The sequence below is a fragment of the Salmo salar genome, chromosome 09, assembly GCF_965601325.2.
Source record: "Salmo salar chromosome 09, fSalSal1, whole genome shotgun sequence".
Classification (NCBI taxonomy): domain Eukaryota; kingdom Metazoa; phylum Chordata; class Actinopteri; order Salmoniformes; family Salmonidae; genus Salmo; species Salmo salar.
The window spans coordinates 128,728,911-128,749,307 of record NC_138299.1 but is presented as its reverse complement, the minus strand read 5'-3'; the positions used below and the strand labels follow the sequence as shown (position 1 = coordinate 128,749,307).

The 20,397-nt window shown below is 41.7% G+C and overlaps 2 protein-coding genes across 3 annotated transcripts in view; one reads left to right on the top strand and one right to left on the bottom strand.

Annotated features, from left to right (window-relative positions):
• The window catches only part of LOC106612536 (alpha-2-macroglobulin), a 34,025-nt gene extending 25,329 nt beyond the window's left edge, over positions 1–8,696 (top strand). For both annotated transcript variants that reach the window (XM_045724502.2, XM_045724501.2), the window contains exons 29-36: positions 1,941–2,131; positions 2,326–2,541; positions 2,733–2,857; positions 4,117–4,207; positions 4,358–4,426; positions 8,141–8,246; positions 8,352–8,405; positions 8,622–8,696. In XM_045724502.2, coding sequence (XP_045580458.1) covers positions 1,941–2,131; positions 2,326–2,541; positions 2,733–2,857; positions 4,117–4,207; positions 4,358–4,426; positions 8,141–8,246; positions 8,352–8,392 — 839 coding nt within the window. In that variant the 3' untranslated portion in view covers positions 8,393–8,405; positions 8,622–8,696. The remainder of the gene's footprint in view (positions 1–1,940; positions 2,132–2,325; positions 2,542–2,732; positions 2,858–4,116; positions 4,208–4,357; positions 4,427–8,140; positions 8,247–8,351; positions 8,406–8,621) is intronic.
• A 9,533-nt stretch (positions 8,697–18,229) lies between these two features.
• Positions 18,230–19,754, bottom strand: LOC106612516 (alpha-2-macroglobulin-P-like). The gene is made up of 4 exons (XM_014213718.3): positions 19,736–19,754; positions 19,250–19,380; positions 19,053–19,104; positions 18,230–18,974 (listed from the first exon to the last, which is right to left on the bottom strand). The coding sequence occupies exons 1-4, from the start codon at positions 19,752–19,754 to the stop codon at positions 18,871–18,873; spliced, it is 306 nt and encodes a 101-aa protein (XP_014069193.1). The 3' UTR covers positions 18,230–18,870.
• Positions 19,755–20,397: the final 643 nt, after the last annotated feature.

Below are 20,397 nucleotides of genomic sequence, written 5' to 3'. Positions count from 1 at the left end.
GGAGTTTCTAACATTCTTCTCTGCAGATCCTCTCAAGCTCTGTCAGGGTGGATGGGGAGCGTCGCTGCACGGCTATTTTCAGGTCTCTCCAGAGATGTTAGATCGGGTTCAAGTCCGGGCTCTGGCTGGGTCACTCAAGGACATTCAGAGACTTGTCCCGATGCCACTCCTGTGTGCTTAGGGTCATTGTCCTGTTGGAAGGGGAAACTTCACCCCAGTCTGAGGTCCTGAGCACTCTGGAGCAGGTTTTCATTAAGGATCGCTCTGTACCTTGCTCCATTCAGCTTTGCCTCGATCCTGACTAGTCTCACAGTCCCTGCCGCTGAAAAACATCCCCACAGCATGATGCTGTCACCACCATGCTTCACTGTAGGGATGGTATCAGGTTTCCTCCAGACGTGACGCATGGCATTCAGGCCAAAGAGTTCATTCTTGGTTTCATCAGACCAGAGAATCTTGTTTCTCATGGTCTGAGAGTCTTTAGGTCCCTTTTGGCAAACTCCAAGTGGGCTGTCATGTGCCTTTTACTGAGGAGTGGCTTCCATCTGGCCACTCTACCATAAAAGCCTGATTCTTCCAATTAATAATGATGGAGACCACTGTGTTCTTGGGGACATTCAATGCTGCAGAGATGGTTGTCCTTCTAGAAGGTTCTCCCATCTTCACAGAGGAACTCTGGAGCTCTTTCAGAGTGACCATCGGTTTCTTGGTCACCTCCCTGACCAAGGCCCTTCTCCCCCGATTGCTCAGTTTGGCCGGGCGGCCAGCTCTAGGAAGGGTCTTGGTGGTTCCAAGCTTCTTCCATTTAAGAATGATGGAGGCCACCGTGTTCTTGGGGACCTTCAATGCTGCAGACATTTTTTGGTACCCTTCCCCAGATCGGTGCCTCAACACAATCCTGTCTTGGAGCTCTACAGACAATTCCTTCGACATCATGGCTTGGTTTTTGCTCTGACATGCACGGTCAACTGCGGAACCTGTTATCGACAAGTGTGTGCCTTTCCAAATCATGTCCAATCAATTGAATTTACCACTGGTGGAATCCAACCACTGGTGGAATCCAATCAAGTTGTAGAAACATCTCAAGGATGGTCAATGGAAACAGGATGCACCTGAGCTTAATTTCAAGTCTCATAGCAAAGGGTCTGAATACATACATAAGGTATTAAAAATAAAACAGAAATACATTTGCAAAAATGTCTAAACCTGTTTTTGCTTTGTCATTATGGGGTATTTTGTGTAGATTGCTGAGGAATTTTTTGATTTGATCAATTTTAGAGTAAGGCTGTAACGTAAAAAAATTTGGAAAAAGTCAAGGGGTCTGAATACTTTCCGAAGGCAAAGTCTGGCTTGCCATTTCAAATAATATTGAATTTATTTTGCTAATCATTTTAAAGACTGGTAACTAGGTATAGGCAAGACCATAAGCAAATAGGTTAACTGGAATATGACTAAAGAGTTAAGCAGGGTGATTTTTCCACAAATAGACAGGTATTTTCCTTTCCATTGTAGCAAGATCTTATCTATTTTTGCTAACTTTCTATAAAAATGTATTGGAGTGAGAATTTCTTTCTTTCTGGATATGTATACCGAGTATGGCCACATCATCGTCAGACCATTTTATTGGTAAACTACATGGTAATGTAAAAGTTGTATTTTTTAGGGATCAAATATGTAATATAGTACGCATAATTTGGTTGTAATCCAGAGAGGTTTGTGCTGTCTTGCCTTGATTGAGTTTACCTGGGCAATGGAGTAATCACAAAAGTGCAAACCCTCTGCACATCTGACACATTAGTCTCAATTAAATTAGTATTTCAAAGAACTCAGGTGTCTGTCATATTCTGTATAATGATGAATAAGCTAGTCTGTCTCTCTGTCTCTCTCTCTGTGTCTCTCTCTCTCTGTGTCTCTCTCTCTGTGTGTTCCTCGTCCCTCAGGCGGTCTCCTGCACTGGACTCAGACCTCCTCAGAGACCTCAGCCTCCCTGGCAGTGGAGATCAGCTCCTACGTTCTGCTGGCTTCCCTCAGTGCCTCCCCTCTGTCTACCACTGACCTGGGCTACGCCTCCCGCATCGTCAGGTGGCTGGTGAGGCAGCAGAACGCATACGGAGGCTTCTCCTCCACACAGGTATACTTCCAAAACACATTTGGTCCGAAATGAAACTAACTTCTGCTGAAATGAAGGCAATAAATGATAATGAATGGAATTAAGAAATAGCCGCTCTTGAACTTTACTAATGTAAAATTACCCTTTCTGTAAAATGGGATAGCTCCATTCATTTTGAACAGATTTGTCTGTGGTTTGTTGGTGTTTGTGTTTAGGACACAGTGGTGGCCCTCCAGGCCCTGGCTCTCTACTCCACCAGGGTGTTCAGTAGAGAGGGCACCAGCACAGTGACAGTACAGTCTCCCAGTGGGGGACAGCACCTCTTTGAAGTTAACAAAAACAACAAGCTTCTCTACCAGGAGAGTGCACTGCAGGACACAGAAGGGAAGTACACGGTGGAAGTGAAAGGCAGTGCTTGTGCCTCAGTGCAGGTCAGTGAAGACACTCCTCCCAATCCTATGTTGCAAGATCTGATTTATATATTACTGTGAAGTTCAAACATTTAAGAAGCTTTGTCTGGCTTGATATCTAGTTTATGAAAAGTAAAAAAAAATGTCAAGCTTGTAAAATGTATATTTTTAGACAACCTTGTTCCCCTGACTACTTCTTCCCTCTTTCCCAGGTGGCACTCCACTACAACATCCCTACTCCTACTGACAGCACAACACTCAGTATCCAGGTCAAGACAGAGGTGGACTGCAACAGCAACTCTTTGAGACCCAGAGTCACGCTGAAACTCCAGTCTCAGTAAGAATGAATGACACATTTGCATTTACTGAAGCATTATTTCAATCAGGTCATTGATGACACTCAAGTGTTATTATGAAGCATGTCTAACAGAATGTTTTTGACCCAATTTTATTGGTGTTTTTATACCTACAGTGCCCTCCGTAATTATTGCGACTAAGAAGCATGTTTTTCTTATTTTGGCTCTATAATCCAAAAGTGTGGATTTGAAATCAGGGTATTTACAGGGTAAGTCAGGGTATTTACATCCATATCAGGTGACCCGTTTAGAAATTACAGCACTTTTTGTACATAGTCCACCTATTTTAGGGAACCAAAAGTATTGGGACAAATTCACTTATGTGTATTAAAGTAGTAAAAAATGAAGTACTTGGTCCCATATTCACTCATGCATTTTCTGTTTGTTTCAGATTATTTTGTGCCCAATAGAAATTAATGGTAAATAATGTATTGTCATTTTGGAGTCACATTTATTGTAAATAACAATAGAATATTTTTCTAAAAACGTGTATATTAATATTGATGCTACCATGATTACAGATAATCCTGAATGAATAGTGAATTAATGATGAGTGTGACAGTTACAGATGCACAAATGTCTTACCCCCAAGACATGCTAACCTCTCACCATTACAATTACAGGGGACGTTAGCATTTTTTGGGGGGTGTGTGTGTGTGATATTTTAGCATCTGTAACTTTTGTGTCTGTAATATAGATGTGTTTAGAAAAATATTCTTATTTGCAATAAAAGTTACTCCAAAATGACACAATGCATAATTTTCCATTCATTTCTATTGGGCACAAAATAATCTGGAACACAACCAAAACTAAACAGCAAATTAATCCAACACATTGTAGTCACAAGGTTGATGTAGTCATTATATGCTATGAATATGGGACCAAATACTTAACTTTATACTACTTTAATACACATAAGTACATTTTTCCTAATAGCCTACTTTTGGTCCCCTAAACTGGGGGGACTATGTACAAAAAGTGCTGTAATTTCCAAACGGTTTACCTGGTATGGATGCAAATACACTGATATTAAAGCTCAGTCTGCACTTTAACCTCATAGTCATTGTTTGATAAAAAAATGCTTCACTGTCCCAATAATTACAGAGGGCACTATATGTATAGGCTATTTAATTTCTAGTTTGTACCTAACAGTAAGAAAATTAAAGTATCCATTAATTTGATTATTACAAGCACTTGTCAAAATCAAACTTTGATGTCAGGGGCCTCTTTTCTTTCACAGATACAATGGAAAGGAGCTGACCACCAATATGATTATAGTGGATTTGAAAATGCTGTCTGGGTTTGCCCCAGACCCAGACTCTTTGGGGAGGGTAAGTTCTTTGTCATAACATACTTTTATGGTGTTACCTGTGGCCTTTTTCCATGTATTGTAGCTCTTGCCTCTTTCACATGGGAACCTTTCTGAAAATGAACTTTGTTGTCAATGCAAGATGAATAACATGTATGGCTTGTCTTTACAGCTGAGGAGTTCACTTCAAGTGGATCGGGTTGATACTGAAGATGACCATGTGTTAATGTACTTGACAGAGGTGAGACCAAAAGCAAATCATCCATTCTATCAACTTTTCACAACTCTTAGGGCAACATATGTCCATTGTTTTTGTCAAAATTGCTCAAGATCAGTAAATATGGTTGTGAATCATTGAATTTTCTTTCACTTTGGAAACGTGATTGTTTTCAATTAAAATTGTAAATTTATTTTATAATTGCTTCTTAGAAAATAGCAGATTCTCAAGCAAGAAAAAGAGGTTAAACCTGCATGAAAAGTTTCATGTATTCATTTTGTTTTAGTGTATGTGTTCTCTCTCTCTCTTGGAAAATTTGGCAAGGATAGGAAAACAATCTAATTTAAGGCAGCAAAATGTGAAGAATGTGCAAGGAGTGTGTAGACTTTCACTAGCGACTGTATATGTATTTTGATGTACTTGACATACAGTGCATTTGGAAAGTATTGATTTTTTCCACAGTTTACAGCCTTTTTTTACCCCATAATGACAAAGTGAAAACATGTTTTCAGAAAATGTTGCTAATTTATTAAAAATGTAAAACTGAAATACCTTATTAACGTAAGTATTCAGACCCTTTGCTCTGAGACTCGAAATTGAGCTCAGGTGCATCCTGTTTCTATTGATCATCCTTGAGATGTTTCTACAACTTGATTGGAGTCCACTTGTGGTAAATTCAATTGATTGGGCATGATTTGGAAAGGCACACACTTGTCTATAGTTGGTTCCGCAGTTGACAGTAAATGTCAGAGAAAAAAACCAAGCCATGAGGTCGAAGGAATTGTCCGTAGAGCTCCGAGACAGGATTGTGTCAAGGCAAAGATCCGGGGAAGGGTACCAAAAAATGTCTGCAGCATTGAAGGTCCCCAAGAACACAGTGACCTCCATCATTCTTAAATGGAAGAAGCTTGGAACTACCAAGACCCTTCCTAGAGCTGGCCACCCGGCCAAACTGAGCAATCGGGGGAGAAGGGCCTTGGTCAGGGAAGTGACCAAGAAACTGATGGTCACTCTGAAAGAGCTCCAGAGTTCCTCTGTGGAGATGGGAGAACCTTCTAGAAGGACAACCATCTCTGCAGCACTCCACCAATCAGGCTTTTATGGTAGTGGCCAGACAGAAGCCACTCCTCAGTAAAAGGCACATGACAGCCCGCTTGCAGTTTGCCAAAAGGCACCTAACGACTCTCAGAAACAAGATTCTCTGGTCTGATGAAACCAAGATTGAACTCTTTGGCCTGAATGCCAAGCATCACGTCTGGAGGAAACCTGGCACCATCCCTACAGTGAAGCATGGTGGTGACAGCATCATGCTGTGGGAATGTTTTTAGCGCCAGGAACTGGGAGACTATTCAGGATTGAGGGAAAGATGAACGGAGCAAAGTACAGAGAGATCCTTGATTAAAATCTGCTCCAGAGTGCTCAGGACCTCAGACTGGGGTGAAGGTTCACCTTCCAACAGGACAATGACACTAAGCACACAGCCAAGATAACGCAAGAGTGGCTTTGAGACAAGTCTCTGAATGTCCTTGAGTGACCCAGCCAGAGCCTGGACTTGAAGGCGATCGAACATATCTGGAGAGACTTGGTAATAGCTGTGCAGCCACGCCCCTCATCCAAACTGACATAGCTTGAGAGGATCTGCAGAGAGGAACAGGAGAAACTCCCCAAATACAGGTGTGCCAAGCTTGTAGCGCCATACCCAAGAAGACTCGAGACAATAGTCGCTGTCAAAGGTGCTTCAACAAAGTGCTGAGTAAAGGGTCTGAATAAACTTACACATTTATTCAAATGACTGTTTTCCCTGCCAAGACGTTTCCTTTCGTTTTAAAGTTTGTTTCTTAAAAACCTCACTTGGGGGGGGGGGGGGGGGGGACGCTACCGTCCCACCTGGCCAACATCCAGTGAAATTGTAGAGCACCAAATTCAAAAACAGAAATACTCATTATAAAAATTCATGAAACATAGAAGTGTTATACATGGGTTTAAAGATTAACTTCTTGTTAATCCAACCACAGTGTCAGATTTCAAAAATACTTTACGGCAAAAGATAACCATGCAATTATCTGAGAACAGCGCCCAGCAGACATATCATTACAAACAGTAACCAGCCAAGTAGACGAGTAACAAAAGTCAGAAATAGCGATAAAATTAATCACTTACCTTTGATCTTCATATGGTTACACTCACAAAACTCCCAGTTACCCAATAAATGTTTGTTTTGTTCAATCAAGTCCCTCTTTATATCCAAAACCTCAGTTTGGTTAGCGCGTTTTGTTCAGTAAAACACTGTCTCAAACAACATCCGGTGAAATTGCAGAGCTTGAAACTCAACAAAACAGAAATTCTCATAATAAACATACATAAAAGATACAAATGTTATACACCAGCTTAAAGAAACTTCTTGTTAATCCAACCGCTGTGTAAGATTTCTAAAAGGATTTACAGCGAAAGCAAACCATGCGATTATCTGAGAACAGCGCCCAGCAGACAAATCATTACAAACAGTTAGCAGCCAAGAAGAGGAGTAACAAAAGTCAGAAATAGCGATAAAATGTATCCCTTCATATGGTTGACCTTCATATGGTTACACTACGAAGACTCCATGTTACACAATAAATGTTCATTCTGTTCGATAATGTCCCGCTTTATGTCCAAAAACCTCATTTTTGTTGGTGCGTTTTGTTCAGTATTCCATTGGAACAAAGTGCGGTCACAAAAGACAGAAGAAAAATCTAAAAAGTACCATAAAGGTTCGTAGAAACATGTCAAACGGTGTTTGTAATCAATCCTCAAGTTGTTTTTGTCATAAATAATCGATAATATTACAAAAGCTTCGTAAATAGAATAGGAGAAACAAGAATGGCGCGCTCCCGGTAAGACGCTGGCTTCATGTCTGGAAATTTCCACTCTCCACTCATTGAAAGTGCTGTTTCTCCCTCATTTTTCAGAGTAAAAGCCTGAAACAATGCCTAAAGACTGGCCACGTGTTGTGGAAGGCATAGAGATTGTGAACTGCGTCATAAGTCTTTGCATGGTGGATAGGCTTTCAATGGAAAAACAGGCATTTCAAAATAAAGGCACTTCTTGGATGGATTTTCCTCAGGTTTTTGCCTGCCATATCAGTTCTGTTATGAGTGTTTTCTATCCAAATCCACCAATTATATGCATGTCCTAGCTTCTGGACCAGAGTAGCAGTCAGTTTAATTTGGGCACGCTTTTCATCTAAAATTCCGAATGCTGCCCCCTACCCTAGTGAGGTTAAATCCTTTGTTGTTGTAATGAATTCTTTACAGCCACTTTCATCGTATTTTAAATAACTTGCTCCTGAAACCTACTCCTGCATTTATCCTAGCTATCAGCAACAGAGCAATTACAACTACAATAATACTGTCAATTAAAAAGTATATAGTATATAACATAAACATGGAGGCTATAGTGTAATGGAATGTTTTGCCGTATGTGGTATGTTTTGTGGGTTTTGACAATCTTATGTAGGTGTCATAACCAGCCATTAAACAACATATATGTCACAACAGGTCTAAATATGTGTCATGACAGTGTTATGACCATATTATAACAGGTTATGACAAGTTACGTCAGCTGTTCTGACATATTATGACATGGTTAATACTGTTACTTGACACGCTGGGTGTCAAGTAGAGTGTTACTGAAACGGAAACTTCTGCTTAGAGCATTTCAATAATTGTGACCAATATGTTTTTTAAAATCTCCCAACAGTTACCATCACTATTGCCTTTCAACCACACCCTGGACATCATACAGGAGCTCCCAGTACAGAATCTAAAGCCAGCGGTGGTCAAGATCTACGACTACTACCAGCCAAGTAAGTTTATATATAACCTTCCCCAATATGTATTTTTCCTTTTTAGTAACATTTGGTTACTTGTATAAATTTACTGAGACTTATCTGTCTTATGGTTTAATTCAGGTGACCAGGCAGAAACAGAATATGTCTTCCCTTGCAAGTAGGGGTTACAAACTGGTGAGCTATTTTAAATATGAAATGATTGATGATGATGAATTATTGGGATTTTTTTATATAACTGACCCATATACTATACATGCATACTCTATACATGTACTATACATTATTTAGTTTAACTATGTTGATATTCCTTCATTCCTTCTACCAAAATGTTGGTCAGTTTGTTAAAGCATTAATTTCTTACATGTACAGTATATATTCACTCCTCTGCAGGTGTAAGAAGAAAATTACATTAAGAGGTCACACCTGCAAATGTAACTGGAATTAAAGTTTTCCATTATAACCCTATTCTTGAGCATTTTTTCCAGATAGTTTTGTCACACTGTGGCAAGCAAGGAGTTCCAAAGTGCAGGCTCAGGAGACAAGGTGAATATTGAAAGGCTTTGTGTAAGACAGTGGGTCTCATCCTGGGGTACTAGTACCCATGGGGGTACCTGGCCTATCCACAGGGGGTACTTTGGAAGACTCATGGGCAGTGCAATATGTGATTGGGAGTAGGGAAAACCAAAAAAGTTTAGAGCCACTGTAGTAGTAAGTAGTAACAGAAAATCTACACATGAATGGTTTATGACCATGATTTACGACCTAAATGTTAAAGGTCACGTAAACCAGTGGAGAATCCCCAGAGGAGGAAGGGCAATTTCATACAAATAAAAATGGTAAAACATTACAAAAGTTATCCTGTACAAATTATATTCGCGTCACCAAATAATGTATTAAAACACACTGTTTTGCAATGAAGGTCCACAGTAGCCTCAACAGGACAGCTAGCTTCCGTCCTCCTCTGGGTACATTGACTTCTTCAATACAAAACCTTGGAGGCTCATTGTTTTCACCCCCTTCCATAGACTTACACCGTAATTATGACAACTTCTGGAGGACGTCCTCCAACCTATCAGGGCTCTTGCAGCAGGAACTGACATGTTGTCGACCCAACCAAAGGATAAGAGAATGAATCTAGTACTGAAAGCATAAACTACAGCTAGCTAGCACTGCAGTGCCTCAAATGTGGTGCATAGTTGACTTAAAGAGAGAGAAAGACAATAGTTGAACAGTTTTGAAGAAATTAATTTAATCAAAAATGAAGGAGAAGTAAGAGATTTTGTAAATATTTTTTTACTTTCAGGTTCACTTACTTAGCAAGCAAATGCAGCTAGCTAGTATAGCCTACTCAAAACACCCTCAGAGGGATGCTATGTTAGCTAGCTATGACTATCCAACACAACACTGGAACTCTTCCAAGTCAAGGTAAACTAATGATTGTCTGTCCATGTGTCACTGTCTGTCATCTCAACATTTTCTCTCAACCTGTGTGCACCTATGTTGTAATCTTCCATTCATAGGCTCGGTTGTAGGAACCTTATGATGGGTAAAGGGAAAATTAGAGTATCATGTAGTAGCCTAACCCTATCGATGTTACATTGAACTGAGTGAATGGAATATGAATGACAGTCATCCAATAAGCTGTAATAGAAATAAATAAATAAATAAATCTTAAACGGCATTGACCACCACTGACGTACACATACATGTACGTACGTGTTTGAAGTACGCCAGGTGGTTTAGACACTGAAGGGATTTTGTTCATTTCAGAATGTGTAAGTATCCTTATGATGATGTACAGTTGAAGTCGGAAGTTTACATACACCTTAGCCAAATACATTTAAACTCAGTTTTTCACAATTCCTGACATTCAATCCTAGTAAATACACCCTGTCTTAGGTCAGTTAGGATCACCACTTTATTTTAAGAATGTGAAATGTCAGAATAATAGAGTGATTTCTTTCAGCTTTTATTTCTTTCACCACATTCCCAGTGGGTCAGAAGTTTACATACACTGAATTAGTATTTGGTAGCATTGCTTTTAAATTGTTTAACTTCGGTCAAACGTTTTGGGTAGCCTTCCACAAGCTTCGCACAATAAGTTGGGTGAATTTTGGCCCATTCCTCGTGACAGAGCTTGTGTAACTGAGTCAGGTTTGTAGGCCTCCTTGCTCACACATGCTTTTTCAGTTCAGCCCACAAATCTTGTATAGGATTGAGGTCAGGGCTTTGTGATGGCCACTCCAATACCTTGACTTTGTTGTCAAGCCATTTGCCACAACTTTGGAAGTATGGTTGGGGTCATTGTCCATTTGGAAGACTCATTTGCGACCAAGCTTTAACTTCCTGACTGATGTTTTGAGATGTTGCTTCAATATCCACATAATTGTCCTTCCTCATGATGTCGTGTGTTTTGGGAAGTCCGCCAGTCCCTCCTGCAGCAAAGCGCCCCCCCAACATGATGCTGCCACCCCCGTGCTTTACGGTTGGGAGGGTGTTCTTCGGCTTGCAAGCCTCCCCCTTTTCCCTCCAAACATAATGATGGCCATTATGGCCAAACAGTTCTATTATTGTTTCATCAAACCAGAGGACATTTCTCCAAAAAGTACGATCTTTGGCCCCATGTGCAGTTGCAAACCGTAGTCTGGCTTTTTTATGGCGGTTTTGGAGCAGTGGCTTCTTCCTTGCTGAGTGGCCTTTCGGGTTATGTCAATATAGGACTCGTTTTACTGTGGATATAGAAACTTTTGCACCTGTATCCTCCAGCATCTTCACAAGGTCCTTTACTGTTGTTCTGGGATTGATTTGAACTTTTCTCACCAAACTACCTTTATCTCTAGGAGACAGAACGCGTCTCCTTCCTGAGCAGTATGACGTCTGCGTGGTCCCATGGTGTTTATACTTGCGTACTATTGTTCATACAGATGAACGTGGTACCTTCAGGCATTTGGAAATTGCTCCCAAGGATGAACCAGACTTGTGGAGGTCTACAATGTTTTTCTGAGGTCTTGGCTGATTTCTTTTGATTTTCCCACGATGTCAAGCAAAGAGGCACTGAGTTTGAAGGTAAGCCTTGAAATACATCCACAAGTACACTTCCAATAGATTCAGATGTTGTCAATTAGGCTATCAGAAGCTTCTAAAGCCATGACATCATTTTCTAGAATTTTCCAAGCTGTTTAAAGGCACAGTCAACTTCTGACCCACTGGAATTGTGATACAGTGAAATAATCTGTCTGTAAACAATTGTTATAAAAATTACTTGTGTTATGCACGACTTGCCAAAACTATAGTTTGTTAACAAGAAATTTGTGGAGTGGTTAAAAAACAAGTTTAAATGACTCCAACCTAAGTGTATGTAAACTTCCGACTTCAACTGTATGTACACTTCTGACTTCGTCTGTATATACAGTTGAAGTTTGGAAGTTTACATAAGGTTGGAGTCATTAAAACTCGTCAATCCCATAGAAAATCTGTGGGCAGAACTGAAAAAGCGTGTGCGAGCAAGGAGGCCTACAAACCTGACTCAGTTACACCAGCTCTGTCAGGAGGAATGGGCCAAAATTCACCCAACTTATTGTGGGAGGCTACCCGAAACGTTTTACCCAGCTTAAACAATTTAAAGGCAATGCTACCAAATACTAATTCAGTGTATGTAAACTTCTGACCCACTGGAAATGTGATGGGAGAAATAAAAGCTGAAATAAATCACTTTACTATTATTCTGACATTTCACATTCTTAAAATAAAGTGGTGATCCTAACTGACCTAAGACACGGGATTTCCACTAAGATTAAATGTCAGGAATTGTGAAAATCTGCGTTTACATACACCTTAGCCAAATACATTTAAACTTCCGACTTCAACTGTACGTACGTATACGTTGTATTTATGTACACATGTACGGTGGAGATATATGAGCAGGTGCATGTGTTTGGTGAAAAGTATATTTCTTTACTCAAGATTGTGAGTGTTGACTGATGTACTGTATATGTATATTCTACACGTTTGTATGTGAGTGATTATTTGTCTAGTACACACTCAGTTTAAATATGTATATGGGTTTGTGTAAGACCAGTTGTATGTTTGGGTTTAAATATGTGAGTGTGTGAGATAGCTGGGTCAGCTCAGGGCTATGTGATGTAAGAGTGAGTAAAGTAAACAGACGTTTTAATTTATTTTTATTCACCTTTATTTAACCAGGTAGGCCATTGCAACCTGGCCAAGATAAAGCAAAGCAAAGCAAAGCAAAGCAAAGCAGTGCGACAAACAACAGAGTTACACATGGGATTAACAAACGTACAGTCAATAACACAAAGAAACATCTATATACAGTGTGCAAATATAGTAAGATTAGGGAGGTAAGGCAATAAATAGGCCATAGTGGTGAAATAATTACAATTTAGCATTAACACTGGAGTGATAGATGTGCAGAAGATAATGTGCAAGTAGAGATACTGGGGTGCAAAGAGCAACAACAACAAAAATAACAATATGGGGATGAGGTAGTTGGGTTGGCTATTTACAGATGGGCTGTGTACAGGTAAAATGATCGGTAAGCTGCTCTGACAGCTGATGCTTAAAGTTAGTGAGGGAGATATGAGTCTCCAGCTTCAGTGATTTTTGCAATTCGTTCCAGTCATTGGCAGCAGAGAACTGGAAGGAAAGGCGGCCAAAGCAGGAGTTGGCTTTGGGGATGACCAGTGAAATATACCTGCTGGAGCGCGTGCTACGGGTGGGTGCTGCTATGGTGACCAGTGAGCTGAGATAAGGCGGGGCTTTACCTAGCAAAGACTTATAGATGACCTGGAGCCAGTGGGTTTGGCGACGAATATGAAGCGAGGGCCAGTCAACGAGAGCATACAGGTTGCAGTGGTGGGTAGTATGAGGGTTTGGTGACAAAACGGATGGCACTGTGATAAACTACATCCAATTTGCTGAGTAGTGTTGGAGGTTATTTTGTAAATGACATCGCCAAAGTCAAGGATCGGTAGGATAGTCTGTTTTACGAGGGTATGTTTAGCAGCATAAGTGAAGGAGGCTTTGTTGCGAAATAGGAAGCTGATTCTAGATTTAATTTTGGATTGGAGATGCTTAATGTGAGTCTGGAAGGAGAGTTTACAGTCTAACCAGACACCTAGGTATTTGTAGTTGTCCACATATCCTAGGTCAGAACGTCCAGAGTAGTGATGCTAGTCAGGCGGGAGGGTGTGGGCAGCGATCAGTTGAAGAGCATGCATTTAGTTTTACTTGCATTTAACAGCAGTTGGAGGCCATGGAAGGAGTGTTGTATGGCATTGAAGCTCGTCTGGAGGTTTCGAGAATTGAACCCTGTGGCACCCCCATAGAGACTGCCAGAGGTCCAGACAACAGGCCCTCTGATTTGACACACTGAACTCTATCTGAGAAATAGTTTGAACCAGGCGAAGCAGTCATTTAAGAATGCGGTGATTGACAGAGTCGAAATACTTTGCCAGGTAGATGAAGACGGCTGCACAGTACTGTCTTTTATCGATGGCGGTTATGATATCGTTTAGGACCTTGAGCATGGCTGAGGTTCACCCATGACCAGCTCAGAAATCAGATTGCATAGCGGAGAAGATACGGTGGGATTCGAAGGTACGGTGGGATTTGTTAACTTGGCTTTCGAAGACTTTAGAAAGGCAGGGTAGGATAGATATGTCTGTAACAGTTTGGGTATAGAGTATCTCCCCCTTTGAAGAGGGGCTGACCGCAGCAGCTTTCCAATCTTTAGGGATCTCAGATGATACAAAAGGGTGGTTGAACAGGCTAGTAATAGGGGTTGCAACAATTGCGGCTGATCATTTTAGAAAGAGAGGGTCCAGATTGTCTAGCCTAGCTGATTTGTAGGGGTCCAGATTTTGCAGCTCTTTCAGATCATCAGCTATTTGGGTAAAGGAGAAGTGGGGGAGGCTTCAGCAAGTTGTTGTGGGGGTGCAGTGATGTTGGCCGGGGTAGGGGTAGCCAGGTGGAAAGCATGGCCAGCCGTAGAAAAATGCTTAATGAAATTCTTGATTATCGTAGATTTATCGGTGGTGACTTTCCTAGCCTCAGTGCAGTGGGCAGCTGGGAGGCGGTGCTCTTATTCTCCATGGACTTTACAGTGTCCCAGAACTTTTTAGAGTAACAGAAGGCACATTTCTGAAAAAGCTAGCCTTTGCTTTCCTAACTGCCTGTGTACATTGGTTCCTGACTACCCTGAAAAGTTGCATATCGCTGGGGCTATTCAATGCTAATGCAGTACACCACAGGATGTTTTTGTGCTGGTCAAGGGCAGTCAAGTCTGGTGTGAACCAAGGGTTATATCTGTTCTTAGTTAAAAAAAAATTGAATGGGGCATGCTTATTTAAGATGGTGAGGACTTTTAAAGAATAACCAGTCATCCTCTACTGATGGAATGAGGTCAATATCCTTCCAGGATACCCGGGCCAGGTCAATTAGTAAGGCCTGCTCGCTGAAGTGTTTTAGAGAGCATTTGAGAGTGATGAGGGGTGGTCGTTTGACCGCTGTCCCATTACGGACGCAGGCAATGAGATCCTGATTGAAGACAGCAGAGGTGTATTTAGAGGGCAGGTTGGTCAGGATGATATCTATGAGGGTGCCCGTGTTTACGGATTTAGGGTTGTACCTGGTAGGTTCCTTGATAATTTGTGAGAGATTGAGGGCATCTAGTTTAGATTGTAGGACGACCGGGGTGTTAAGCATATCCCAGTTTAGGTCACCTAACAGTATGAACTGAAGATAAATGGGGGGGGCAATTAATTCACATATGGTGTCCAGGGCACAGCTAGGGGCTGAGGGGGGTCTATAACAAGCGGCAACGGTGAGAGACTTATTTCTGGAAAGGTGGATTTTTAAAAGTAGAAGCTCGAACTGTTTGGCACAGACCTGGATAGCATGACAGAACTCTGCAGACTATATCTGCAGTAGATTAGACTCCACCCCCTTTGGCAGTTCTATCTTGATGGAAAATGTTGTAGTTGGGGATGGAAATTTCAGAATTTTTGGTGGCCTTCCTAAGTCAGGATTCAGACACGGCTAGGACATCAGGGTTGGCGGAGTGTGCTAAAGCAGTGAATAAAACAAAACTTAGGGAGGAGGCTTCTGATAACATGCATGAAACCAAGGCTTTTACGGTTACAGAAGTCAACAAATAATAGCGCCTGGGGAATAGTAGTGGAACTGGGGGCTACAGGGCCTGGGTGAACCTCTAAATCACCAGAGGAAAAGAGGAGTAGGATAAGGGTATGGCTAAAGGCAATAAGAACTGGTGCATTGGGAACTAGTGCGTTGAGAACAGAATTAAAGGAGCCGATTTCTGGGGGCTTGGGGCTTGTAGGGATAGCTCAAGACTATGTGAGGTAAGAGTGAGTAAAGTAAATTTGGGGCTTATAGGGATAGTTCAGGGCTTACAGCCCTTTTGTACAGTGTGAGTAAGGCCCCCTCTCTCCCTACATAGAGCCGTGTATTGAAAGGGGGAGAGTAAGGTCGAGTCAAGATTGAAGACTGTGTCCATGACCGAGATTCAAGTAACTGGGGAAGTTAACTTCACTGGAAAAGTTACCGGTGTCAAGTTTGTCTCTAGAAAGTTGGAGAAACTTATACAGGTGTGGCTTTAATTAGTCTCTCTGTCCCAGGTCCATAAAATATGTGTGTTTTCCCCACTAGATCCCCATCAGCCCCACTAGATCTTGTAGGCATAGTCGGAAGCATTTTGTTCACTTAGGAATCTGGGCATATCCTCGTGATGATAGAAGTACAAGTGTACAGTGCATGTACCCGATAGGGGTGCAGTCAAGATTCAATGAGTAAGATTATTCCAAAACACTCTCAAACCACCTGTCAAAATGACTCTCGGCTTTACACTACGTAAAAAAAATGAAGTGTCTGGGCCTCTGCACCACTCTCTCCAAATGTTGTGTCTAAGTCATTATCTTCATTAGCATATCTGTAAAAGCCGAGTCCTGACATACAAGATGCAGATGATCTAGTTTTAGACCTAATCAAATCAAATGTCCTAGTCAGGCACTAATGACTTATAAAGAGGCTATGTAAATAAACTGATGCCTCTATAATTCCATGTGATTGACACTTATTTTACCAGGTAAATTGATTGCTGTAAATGATGTTTCATCAACGAACTGGAGAATACAGGGGAGTACACAGTGGTGTAGTGGGCATTGCGTATATTCATTTCTTAATCCCCACTGATGCGTATCAATGTAGGGGAGGTATATGCCGTATCAATTATGTAGTACAATAGAGAAGTCATGCGCAAAGTAACCTACAACGCAAAGCACATTAAATATTTGGCATAGCCAACCGCATGTGAATAAATGCAAATGTTACATTTAAAAATGGCCAACAAAGAAATAATGTGCACGAGAATATCAGCTGAAATGGCTCCGATTGACTGGTCATTCAGACCGTTATGTGCTTAATCATAGGTTGACAGTAGGTGGGGGTGTGAGGTCCAGTATAAACAAACTCACTTCCTTGACAACATCTCTGCTCTGCAAAGTGCAAGAACTACACTATATATATATATATATATATATATATACATATACACAGTTTCGTGGAGGATGAATAATGGTCTGGGGCTGTTTTTCATGGTTCGGGCTATGCCCATTAGTTCCAGTGAAGGGAAATCTTAACGCTACAGCATACAATGACATTCTAGACGATTCTGTGCATCCAACTTTGTGGCAACAGTTTGTGGAAGGCATGACAATGCCCCCGTGCACAAAGCGAGATCTATACAGAAATGGTTTGTTGAGATTGGTGTGGAAGGACTAGACTGACCTGCACAGAGCCCTGACCTCAACCCCATTGAACACCTTTGGGATGAATTGAAACGCCGACTGCGAGCCAGGGCCTAATCGCCCAACATCAGTGCCCGACCTCAGTTAGGCTCTTGAGGCTGAATGGAAGCAAGTCCATGGAAGCAATGTTCCAACATCTAGTGGAAAGCTTTCCCAGAATGGGGGAGGCTGTTATAGCAACAAAGGGGGGACCAACTCCATATTAATGCCTAGGAGTTTAGAATGAGATGTTCGACGAGAAGGTGTCCACATACTTTTTGTCACGTAGTGAATGAATGCTCTGACTTCGCAGTAAATGCTATACGGCCACTGCAGACATCAGATTGACCATGCAGAGCCTTTAAGGTGGCTGGAAATACTGTATGATGCAAGTTGATGTACGTGCGTCGCTAGCCTAGTAAAGGAGCCCTTTGAAGTGATTGTTTGACAAATCATATGAAAACATCATGACAAGTTCTGTTTATGCCACAATTAAAAGGTAATACATTTTAAAAGTGAAATGACAAATCTTTATGGATAGGCCCACAAAGATCCTATTTAATTAATGGGGATTCTAAATGTAATTATTTGATTAGGCCCATAAGCACATGTGCACATAGGAGGTCCCGTACTGGGAAGAAATTAAATCTACTTTCATCCCTGACTATACAGTGCATTCGAAAAGTATTCAGACCCCTTGACATTTGTCATTTTGTTACGTTATAGCCTTATTCTAAAATTGATTAAAAGTTTTTTCCCCCTCATCAATCTACACAGAATGCCCAGTAATGACAGGTTTTTAGAATTTTTTTGCAAATGTTTTTAAAATTAAAAACTGATATAACATTTACATAAGTACATAAGTCACTCAGTACTTTGTTGAAGCACCTTTGGCAGCGATTACAACCTCAAATCTTCTTGGGTATGACGCTGCAAACTTGGCACACCTGTATTTGGTGAGTTTCTCCCATTCTTCTCTGCAGATCCTCTCAATCTCTGCCAGGTTAGGAAGGAGACTCAGAGACTTGTCCCGAAGCCACTCCTGCGTCGTTTTGGCTGTGTGCTTAGTGTCATTGTCCTGTTGGAAGGTGAACCTTCCCCCTAGTCTGAGGTCTGAGCGCTCTGGAGCAGGTTTTCATCAAGGATCTCTCCATTCATCTTTCCCTCCATCCTGACTAGGCTCCCAGTCCCTGCCACTGAAAAACTTCCCCACAGTATGATGCTGCCACCACCATGCTTCACCGTAAGGATGGTGCCAGGTTTCCTCCAGACGTGACACTTGGCATTCAGGCCCAAGAGTTCAATATTGGTTTTATCTGACCAGAGAATCTTGTTTCTCGTGGTCTGAGAGTCCTTTCGGTGCCTTTTGGCAAACTCCAAGCGGACTGTTATGTGCCTTTTACTGAGGAGGGGCTTTCATCTGGCCACTCTACCATAAAAGCCTGATTGGTGGAGTGTTGCAGAGATGGTTGTCAATCTGGAAGGTTCTCCCATCTCCACAGACAAACTCCGGAGCTCTGTCAGAGTGACCATCGGTTTCTTGGTCACCTCCCTGACCAAAGCCCTTCTACCCCAATTGCTCAGTTTGGCCCGGGCGGCCAGCTCTATGAAGAGTCTTGGTGGTTCTAAGCTTCTTCCATTTAAGAATGATGGAGGCCTCTGTGTTCTTGGGGACCTTCAATAATGCAGACATTTTTTGGTACCCTTCCCCAGATCTTTGCCTCGACACAATCCTGTCTTGGAGCTGTACGTACAATTCCTTTGACCTGATGGCTTATCTCACCACTACGCCTCTCTAAACTCACTATGTCTCTCTAACAATGGTTTATTTTACCCAGGACTGAGAGAGAAATTCGATCAGATCCATCCACCACATTCTTGGGGAGTTGCAGTTCCACCTCCTCTGTCAGAGCTTCTCCTGTGGACACAGATGATAAGATGAATGGAGATGATCAGTTCAATCACAGTGAACATTCAACGTTCATGCATTACTGACCAGTTGGACACAGCAACCAGTTGTAGGTGTCGGTCTTCTCTGTTCCCTCAGCCTAAGAGAGAGTGATAGAGCACAGAGAGAGGAGAGAATTGGAGGAGATGAATAGAGAGGGAGATAATTTTCAGTCATTGGCAGTTACACAAAATGGTATATGTGCAATCTAACAGTAAGTTCCACCACAACAATAGGCTACATACCTTCACCAGCAGGCTCTGTGTGACTGTGTAGATGCGTCCTCTCTCCTTTACTTTCACAATCTCATTGTCACTGTTACGAATCCCTTTGGCCCTGCAGTCTAGGGGGGATGGAAACGAGACCCGTAACAAAACTCATACAAATCATAATAGTGAACAGGAACAGTGAGAACAAAAAAAACACAGACAACTTAAATCTACTGTCAAACACTATAGGTTTATTTTTAAACACACGGTAAAGGGGGGCGGGTAGAGGGGCTGAGCTGGACCCAAGGAAAGATATAAGTATTCATAAACACCCCTAAGCTAGTCTACCTGCTTGAACAACAGCTAGCTCACTAACCAATAAATCAGAGTGGGTGGTCCGCTCAGTTCTAACTAGTGTACTTAGACACCGTATTCCTACGGGTATTGTATGCCCATGGGCGACTTGTCTTGGTACCCCCTTTTCCCACCAACAAACAAACACCACAACAATACAATATTTACAGGTGGGACAAAGGGACATGTAGTTGCAAAAACAAAAAAGATCTAGCTAGAGAGAGCGGGAGATTGAGACAGATAGATTGAATGACAGAGAGATTGCGCTGAGAAAACAACTGAAGGGTTTTTTAAACCAAGGGAAAGGGGATGTGATTGGATTAGGGAAAAGGAGCAGGTGTCTTCTGATTTGATGACTGATTGGGGAATGATGATTGCCACCTGTGAGGGGAGAAGGCGAGAAAAGAAATACACACACAGGATACACACTAAGGATACCTGTATCCGTAACAGTCACACACAGCGTGGGACTGGACAGGCTCTGGACGTTAAAATCCCCTACACACACATTGACAGAGTGCAGCACAGGTTACACAACATCCAATACGGTGACTGAGAGTAAACAACTCAGGTTAACATCCATTCTGCTGTTTGAACAGTTGAATAAAGACTGGTGACTTACCCAGGACAGAGGGTGCCATTGTCCAACTGAAGGTCTTCCATCCATTGGCACACAGGCATGATGAATACTGGACATCATTCAGGGGTGTGAGAGTGTAGTCTAAGGAAGGAGCCGGAGTCACAGAAACCTGCCCAAGAGGAACACTTGTATGATAACATGGAAAACCCAAGACTGATACACTGGGTGTAATAAAAAATAAATAAACACT

Coding starts and splice junctions, on each gene's coding strand:
- LOC106612516 (XM_014213718.3), bottom strand. Junction 19,105..19,249: donor CACAGAGCCTGCTGGTGAAG/GTATGTAGCCTA, acceptor ACTCTCTCTTAG/GCTGAGGGAACAGAGAAGAC. Junction 18,975..19,052: donor CTGGTTGCTGTGTCCAACTG/GTCAGTAATGCA, acceptor CTGTGTCCACAG/GAGAAGCTCTGACAGAGGAG.